Raw genomic sequence first — 8,301 nt, forward strand, 5'->3', positions numbered from 1 at the left:
TCCCTACCCCCGCCCCCACCCCCAAGGGGTGACTTCAACACTGTCCAGGATGGCATGTTCCACGAGCTCAACCACGCCAAGTTTGGCTGGTTCCACGTGAAGGCCATCCTCATCTCGGGCGTCGGCTTCTTCACAGATGCCTATGGTGCGCCTCCGCAGCCGCAGCCCCCTCCACGCACCTGCCGTGGCGCCTGGTGCCGCCCGCCGCCGCAGCCGCGGCGGCTTGCGCGGCGGCGGCTTTGGCGACGGGTGTGGCGCGCCGAGGGGCACCCTGCGGTGGCGAAGGGATGGCAGAGGGCGAGCTGCTGCTCGGCGCTTTGCGTGCTGCGGACGGTGCAGCTCGCCCGCCTGCGCACCCCCCGGACTGTCACCTTGCCACCCCCATCCCAACACACACACACACACACACGTGCGCGCGCGCGCGCCCTTTTCGGACCCCAGACCTCTACACTGTGGGCCTGATCTCCCAGATGATCGCGTACGCCCGCTTCCCGGGTGAGAGCCAGCCCTGAAACTTGAAAACTTTGGCCGCCTGCGCCGCGCAGGCCCTGCGCACGCCCCAGCCCTGAAGAGCCCCCAGGGCCGGCGAGCGCGGTGCCAGCAAGGTCATCTTATTATGATGTCCAGGGTAGAGCAGCAAAAGAGGACGTCTCCATTTGTCGGGCGTCGCCGGGTCGCGTTCTCGGACCCGCAGCACTTGTCAGCCGCCCCGCCCGGCGCAGCCTCGGCCTTTGTATCCCAGCCTCGAATCATTCTGCGCGTGCGTCTGTCACACAACTCCCCAAAAAAGCTCACGCCGCTGCGCCACCCCTGGACCCCCCCTCCCCGGCTCTTCCTGACACCCCTGACGTCCCCGCCCCCCCGGCTTCCGCGCCCAGACCACCTCAACGCCAAGGGCGCGTACGGCAGCCTGCCCACCAACTACGATCTCGTCGTTAAGGGCACGGCCCTCATCGGCACGCTGGTCGGCCAGGTGGTGTTCGGCCTCCTCGGAGACAAGTTCGGCAGGTGCGGCGGGATGCTTAGAATGCTGTGCTTTCGCAGAACAAGCAGGCCGCAGTCATGGAGGGCAGGCGGGGCCTGTCGGCGTCGTCCGCTGCCCGCGCCTGTCGTTTTGGTTGAAGTGCAGGGCAGGCCTGCAGAGAATTGCGGCCCGCGGCCGGCGGGCGGCACGTCATTGACCCATGGAACCCTGTCGGTCCCCCCCACCAACCCGCAGGAAGGCGCCCTACGGCTGGACCCTCATCATTATGATCGTGACCACCGTCGGCTGCGCTGCCGGCACATGGGGCACCCGTGAGCAGCCGCAGGGCCGCAGCCGGGGCTGCAGCCGGGGCCGCAGCCGGGGTCACAGGGAGGCGGGGCTGCCGCGCCGCACACCCTTGCGAGCGCATCACGCACGGGCTCAGCCGCCCAGCGGCTAGGCTGCCCCGAGGGCTCATTGCAAGCGCACCCTCCCGTCCCAGCAGCCCGCCCGCCTTTCTCAACCCATCAGAACAATATTCACGCATCCCCCTACGCCCCGTTCTCCCACAATCACGCGCAGCCGCCACTTTCATGGGCGTCTTTGCCATGTGGCGCTTCCTGCTCGGCATCGGCATGTGAGAGCGCTCCCCATACAAGGCCCGCCCGCACCGCGCATCTTGGCGCCCGCCCGCCACGCACGTACTGACAAATGTTGCCCTGTCCCAGTCGCGGCAGTCTCGCACACCCCTTGTGCAACCACGCCCCTTCTGTGCCGCTCTCTGCCATTCTCGGAAACCAAATTTGAAATCTTGCCAAACCCCTCTGGCCCCCCCCCCCACCTCCACCCTACCTGATGACGTCAGCGGCGGTGACTACCCCCTGTCTGCCGTCATCACCTCCGAGTACACCCCCCGCCACATGCGCGGTGCCATGATGGCGGCGGTGTTTGCCATGCAGGTGAGGCGCATGGGGTCCCTGCAGTGGTTGGCTGGGTGGTGGCCGTTTCTTGTGCTTAGCAGGCCGTGTTCCCGTCGCCACTGGTCACGCGCGAAAGACCCTTCGAATTCTAGCGGGTCAGCTGGGACTGCCGCTAGGTTGTTTGCACCTAATTTTGAGTAGCTCGTGTCTTGTGTTGGTATGCCATCGGCGCGAGGGTCTACGGGCCACACGTCCTGCAACCGCGTCGTGCCTGCAATGCTCAAGTGCAGCACAGCCTTATCTGGGGGCTGGTAGGCTGTGGATAGCTCCTTTGTACCCCAGGCACCCCCACCTCAAGCACGCTGTTTCTTCGACCCAGCCACATGCAGGCATGCACACACGCACACGCGCGCACAGGCGACCTGCGCCCCCCCCCCCCACACACACAATCACAAATCACCACCCGCACAGGGCATCGGCTTCCTGGCAGCTTCCATTGTCGCGGTGATCGTGGTGGTTGCCTTCCAGAGCGCCATCGACTCGGTGAGGGGGGCCGCGCGCGCCGATGCTGCATGACTCATCTTGTATCTGGGTGTTCTCGGCACGAGTGCGGCACCGGTGCCCGTGGGTGCCTGCGATCGTGTGTTCCCGTATCCCACGTGCAGATTGCGCGTGTCACCGCATGCAGGGCCTGTGAACTCCGTGTTGCATGTGTGCAATTCGCGCGCAGCAATGAGCGCCGCAAACGGCCCCCTCGAGCGCTCACCATCAAGAGCGCACCCTCTCATCCCCCTGACACCTGCCATCTCATCCCCATGACCCCTCACCTTCCTCGGTCACGACAACGCAGTGCACCGCCGGCGAGGCCTGCATGCCCCTGGACCACGCCTGGCGCATCATCGTGGCGATCGGCGTGATCCCCGCCATCGCCACCTACTACCTGCGCACCCGCCTGCCCGAGACGCCCCGCTTCACCGCGCACGTGGAGAAGGTGCTCCCCCCCCCCGCGCCCGGCTGCGCCTGCAGCCCCCTCCGCGTCGGCCCAGGCCGCTGGGTCCTTTTGGCGAATTCCAATGCCGCCGCGGCGCTGCGGGATACGCCGAGCCTAAGCACCTGCGGTCCGAACACTCCTGGGCTGGCGGTCGTCCGCCATCCCGCACATCTCCCACCCTTAGTTCTCAAACCCCTCTGCCCCCTCACCTCCCGCGGTTGCTTCCCGTTTTCCAACCCTGCAACCCCCTGTGCCCCTCCGCCTTCCGCAGGACCTGACCAAGGCCGAGGCCGACATGGTGTCCGTCTTCAACAACACCGACGAGTTCCGCAAGCTCGAGAAGAAGACAGACGTGGCCACTGACAACGACGCCATCACATTCCGCGACTTCAAGAACTTCCTCTCCATCCGCCGCAACGCCATGGTGCGCCGCGCAGTGCCCTTTTCTGGGGGGTGGGGGATGGCGCCTCCGCTGGTGACTTTCCCTCCTCAAATTCTTGGGGGTGTGGGCAGAGTGGTTGTCAGGGCAAGGTGCTGCTCCTCTCGTCCCTGACGGGCAGGGGGACCGGCGATCCCTGACGGGCAAGGGGACCGGCGACGAAACGCAGCACGCTAGGCCCGCTGTCTGCCAGCTGCCGCCGTACCTTTATAACGCAGTGTTGCTGCTGCCTCCACCGCTTCACACCCTGACCCCTGCTCCCACCGTCCCCACCCCCTCCCTGCCCCCTTCCCAGTGGCTGTTTGGCACCTGCTCTACTTGGTTCCTGCTGGACATTGCCTACTACTGCCAGGTCAGCGCAAAGGGGTATTTCAGGCAGCAGGCGTGCCCAGGAATACTCTAGTTATGACAGTCACCATCGCTCAAGCTCGCCGCGTCTTGCCAGTGTGGATGGGACAGGCCCCAACCCGATGCCCCGCGCCCAGTCCCTTTTGAGGCCTCCTTTCGCATTCCGCACTCTCAAATCATCAATGGACTGCCGCTGTATTTGCTTACAAGCATTTGTGACCCATACTGACTGACACCCCGCGCCCCCCAACCCGCCGCCCCCTGTTCCACAGAACCTCTTCACCCCCAAGGTGGTGGGTGACATCGGCTACAGCGTGTCTGTCAAGCCCGGCGGCACCGGCCGCGACATCTACCACGCCGTGTACGCCAGCACCACCGGCACGGCCATCATCATCCTCATGGGCCTGGTGAGATGCTGGGGTGTGCGTGTGTGTGTTAATTTGTGTGTATTTGTGAGTGTGTGTGCGCGCGCGCGCGTGTGTGTGTGTGTGTTGTGTGGTTGTGTGTTGTGGGGCAAGGCGTTGATGGGCACAAGCTTGCGAGCCGTTCAGTGCAAGCTGGCTTCCTGGCCGCACACCCTGCGCGCGCCCCGCCAACAACACAACACCCCCGTGCCGGACCCTGCCCCTACCACGCTGACCCCAGTCACCGATCCTGGCCTGGCCCCCTGCTCCCCCCCCCCCAAAAAAACCCGCCAAAACCCTCAGGTCCCCGGCTACTTCGTGACCATCGCCACCATCGAGAAGCTGGGCCGCAAGACCATCCAGTTCATGGGCTTCATCATGATGACCATCCTGCTGGTGATCTGCTCCGCCGCCTGGGTGCCGCTGCGCGAGAAGGCCATCTGGGCCTTCATCGTGATCTACGCGCTCACCTTCTTCTTCGCCAACTTCGGCCCCAACACGTGAGAGCGCATCCGGCGGCCGCGGGGCGGGCGGGGGTGCAAATTTGTGGAGTGTGCTCGTGCGACGGCGCCCAGCCGTCGCTGCCCTGGTCGGGCTGGGCCTGCATAGCTCATTTTCATGAGCGTCTCCAGCCAAGGTTGTTTGCAAGCCCTGATTCTGTCGCGCTCCAACCCCGTGCTTCGAACCCGCCTTCCCGATAGAGCGCGTGCAACGCCCTCCTCACCTCCCCCCATCAAAAACCTAAAACCACGCCATTCTTTTTCACACCCACAGCACGACCTTCATCGTCCCCGGCGAGTGCTTCCCCACCAAGTACCGCGCCACCTGCCACGGCCTGTCCGCCGCGTGGGGCAAGGCCGGCGCCATCGTGGGCGTCTACGGATTTGGCTCCGTCAACGACCTCTACGGCACCCAGCTGTGCCTGGGCCTGCTCGCCATCTTCATGGCGCTGGGTAGGTTGATGTTTTTTTTTGGGGGGGGAGGCGGGGGCGAGTGAAGGGGCGGGTTGTTGGGGGTGCAGGAGCGGTTGCCGCTTGCTTCTCCTCCGACGTCGGCCCGAGCGCCCAGGAGCGTCCATCGCGCGTGGTAGGGGGGCGGCGCCGTGGGTGCCTGGCGCAGCCTGTGGCGACGCCCGCCCGCCTCGTTCCCAGCCCCCGCGCCCGCACCAGCGGCCCGCACCCCCATCTGACAGCCCGCGCCCGTCCGCCGCGACCATCAAATCTATCTTGCCAGGCACCGTGTGCACCGTGTTCATCCCTGAGACGCGCGGCTTCTCACTGGAGGAGCTCAACGAGGAGCAGGTGCCCAAGCACGTCAACCTGGCGGAGCAGGGCACCAAGCAGGCCGTCAACTGATCTTGACCAGGCGGTCAAACGAGCGGCGCAGCGGTCAACGCAGCGGGCGCTCGGCCGCGCCGGCCGAGCGGCCCGCGGGCTGGCTTCGCGCGGCGCGGCGGCGGGCGGCGCTGCCCAGTGAGGATTGAGTCGCGCGCGGCGGTCCGTGTACGGCGCGATTTGTGCAGTGAACAGGCGCAACGATCTTGGACATATACACCTGCGGTGTCATCAGCAATGGCGATTATGTGATTAGTCATTTCCACTTCGTGCTGCATCATCAGCCGCCCGCTCTAGCGGGTCCTGCCGCTGCTGGGAGGGGGCTGCGCGCCCCATCCTTAGCGCGAGGGCCCACCCACGGCGGGGGGCGTGGTCGGCGGGGAGTGTGTGCAGCGCGGGTGCACTCAACCGGTTGCCTGCACGCCAGCATGCCGGCGCCTGTTGCTTCGACGCGCCTGGCCGGTCTCTCGTCGGCGGCGCCTGTTGCGCCTCTTGACCGCCCCTGGCAGCTGGCGGCAGGCGCCCGTCAGTCGCGCTGCACTGCTCCCCACACATCATGATCGTTCAAAGGGGCATCCGGTCGCCAAACCAACTCAAGCTCTCCGCACTCTCTGGAGCGGGCATTTGCACATGTTGGTGGGTCGTGTGGGTGCAGCCAGCACCCCTCTCACCGCCCGCGGGCCTGCAAGCAGGCAGGAAGCGCACCTGCCACCTCTAATCTCGGCACACGGCGCACGCACACCGAGCGCGCCCGGTTGCCGGCCCGCCCGCTGCCACTTCCGAACGATTTCCTCGCGTGCGCATTTTTATAGTTGCACTTTGCGCCGCCAGCTGTTTTCACAGCACGCACGCCGCAAAACGTTAGCGCCAACCGTCGGCAGGAGTGCATCCCGGCCTTTGTTAACGGCCACCGCCGCCCGAGTTGTGCCATTCAGCGGCAGCCCCTTGCTGGGGACCGGCCGGGCGGGAGGTCGGCGGTCACCGCCCCAGATGGATATGAAGGATTATATTTGAATCACGAGTCCTATTTTCTGATTGTCGATGCAAAGTAACTGTGCATTACATGCTTTTGTGTGGTGCAGCTCTTTAGTGGCGGTCGAATCAGTCCAGGGGTGTGTGGGGGCGGGGGCGACTGCACTTATGGCGACACGGCTGTGTACCGCGAAGCGCTCGCTAGCTTGGACGCGGCCGCAACACGTGGGGCAGAGGGTCGAAGGCCCTGCAGGCCCTGCCGCTCTCAAAGGCCTGCGGCGCGCCCACCACGCCCAGCGAGCAGCCCAGCAAGGTGCGTGCAATCGGGACGCCCCTGGCCGCCGTCATGTGCCAGACCACTTTCCGGCATGATGTTGTCCGCAGGGGGGGCAGGCACTCCAGCAGCAAGGCCAGCAGTGACGGGGGCCGCCTAATGATGTCAGCGCAGAAGCCGCGTCTCTCAGAAAAAACCTGCCATGTTTCTTCAATGTTTTTTCCAGTAAAATATCTTCCAAGTATCACAACCATGGCTCAGTTGTGAACAACGAGCATTTTGGGAGCCCATGGAACAAGGATATCAACCTGCTAGGAGCTCATTCAACATCATTTTTAGGTGATGATCACGTAACTGCTGTCATGAGGCAGGGTCAAACGGTGCACTCAGGTGGGCGCCGCTCTCCCGTCGCCTTTTTGGAGAACGCGGGACTGCAATTGAATGGCCGCTACAGCTGCGGCTACCGCCGGCAGCGGCTGCCAGCAAGCTGGCAGAGGGAGTGCTGCCAGCCAGTGGTGCGTGACGCTGGCCCGAAGCTGACACGGGACATTCACATTGAGGATTGCTCAACCAAAGTCGTTACACCTCAGGCCAGCAACACGTGGGTCACGCGTGTGTGTTTTATTTGCAGTCGGACAGGGCATGTGTGCTGATGCCTTGGGACACAAAGACACCAGAGCGCGCTGATGCAATGGCTAATGTGGTGGTGTGGCGGTGCAGCGCCCATGCACATGCAGCACTGGGATCCAACGGGTCCCAGGTAGGGAGTGCACCGCGCGAGACAACAATCAAGTGCGTGGCAATACTTCAACAATGTGCATGCAAAGGCTCCGGCAACGCAGCTGGGACGAATGCAGGCAGCACGCACACTGCAATGCACTGCATTTTTGATGCCGGCAACGGGGTGCTGGCGCCGCACAGGTGGGCGGTGTGAGCGGCGAACGAGTAATGCTGGACCAAGCTGCCTCCACATGCCAGCGGCTTCCGCGGTGATGGGGCCAGCTGCGAGTCCAACCTATTGCCGATGGCGTTTTTTAGTATAGTGCCATGGGCCTGGCTGCAGGGCTGCTAGTGGGGGCGTCAGTGCGACATGCGGCAGCGGCGGCGGCGGCAGCGGCGGCAGCGGCGGCGGCGGCGGCGGCGGCGGCGGCGGCGGCAGCGCTGCCGGCGCGAGCGCACCAACCGCGCCGCACAGAAGCCCTGTGTTTTTAACGTGTGGGGCCTCGCCGGCTGCGCACAGCAGCACGTGCTGCTGCTGCTGCAGATGCACCTGCTGCAGATGCACCTGCTGCAGATGCACCTGCTGTTTGCTGCTCTGGTGGTGGCGGCTGTGGTGCGGCGGCCCCCGCTCGCAGCTGCGCCAGCTGGCCCTCGTAGGTGGCTGCCTCCGCGACGCGCCTGGCCTCAGCTGCCTCCGCCCTGCGCCTGCTGCTCTCCACCTGCTGTTGCATTTCGACCATGCGCGCAGCGTCGCGCTCGGCCCGCGCCCGCGCCTGCTGCTCCAGTACCTCCAGGCGTTCCTTCCTCTCTGCAGCGAGCTGCTCCGCCGCAGCGAGCCGCTGCTGCAGCCGGTCCAGCCTCGCCTGCGCAGTGGAGAGTTCTGTCCTCAGACGCCTGGCCGTGAGGCGGGCCCCGGACCCGCGGCTCGTCGCACC

General features: G+C 65.3%; 2 protein-coding genes across 2 annotated transcripts in view; one reads left to right on the plus strand and one right to left on the minus strand.

Annotated features, from left to right (window-relative positions):
• Positions 1–54: 54 nt before the first annotated feature.
• MNEG_9215 (Inorganic phosphate transporter 1-6) lies at positions 55–5,421 on the plus strand (the record flags this gene model as incomplete). Its single annotated transcript, XM_014042312.1, has 14 exons — positions 55–145; positions 442–495; positions 879–1,008; positions 1,220–1,296; positions 1,547–1,601; positions 1,830–1,923; positions 2,356–2,427; positions 2,735–2,875; positions 3,147–3,299; positions 3,610–3,666; positions 3,935–4,069; positions 4,370–4,566; positions 4,841–5,019; positions 5,300–5,421. 14 exons carry the CDS (start codon positions 55–57, stop codon positions 5,419–5,421), a joined length of 1,557 nt encoding a protein of 518 aa, XP_013897766.1.
• A 2,831-nt stretch (positions 5,422–8,252) lies between these two features.
• MNEG_9216 (hypothetical protein) overlaps positions 8,253–8,301 on the minus strand; it is a gene marked incomplete at both ends in the record, with an annotated part of 2,638 nt that continues 2,589 nt past the window's right edge. Inside the window, one exon of the mRNA XM_014042313.1 lies at positions 8,253–8,260. Coding sequence (XP_013897767.1) covers positions 8,253–8,260 — 8 coding nt within the window. The remainder of the gene's footprint in view (positions 8,261–8,301) is intronic.

The sequence above is a fragment of the Monoraphidium neglectum genome, assembly GCF_000611645.1.
Source record: "Monoraphidium neglectum strain SAG 48.87 unplaced genomic scaffold scaffold01858, whole genome shotgun sequence".
Lineage (NCBI taxonomy): Eukaryota > Viridiplantae > Chlorophyta > Chlorophyceae > Sphaeropleales > Selenastraceae > Monoraphidium > Monoraphidium neglectum.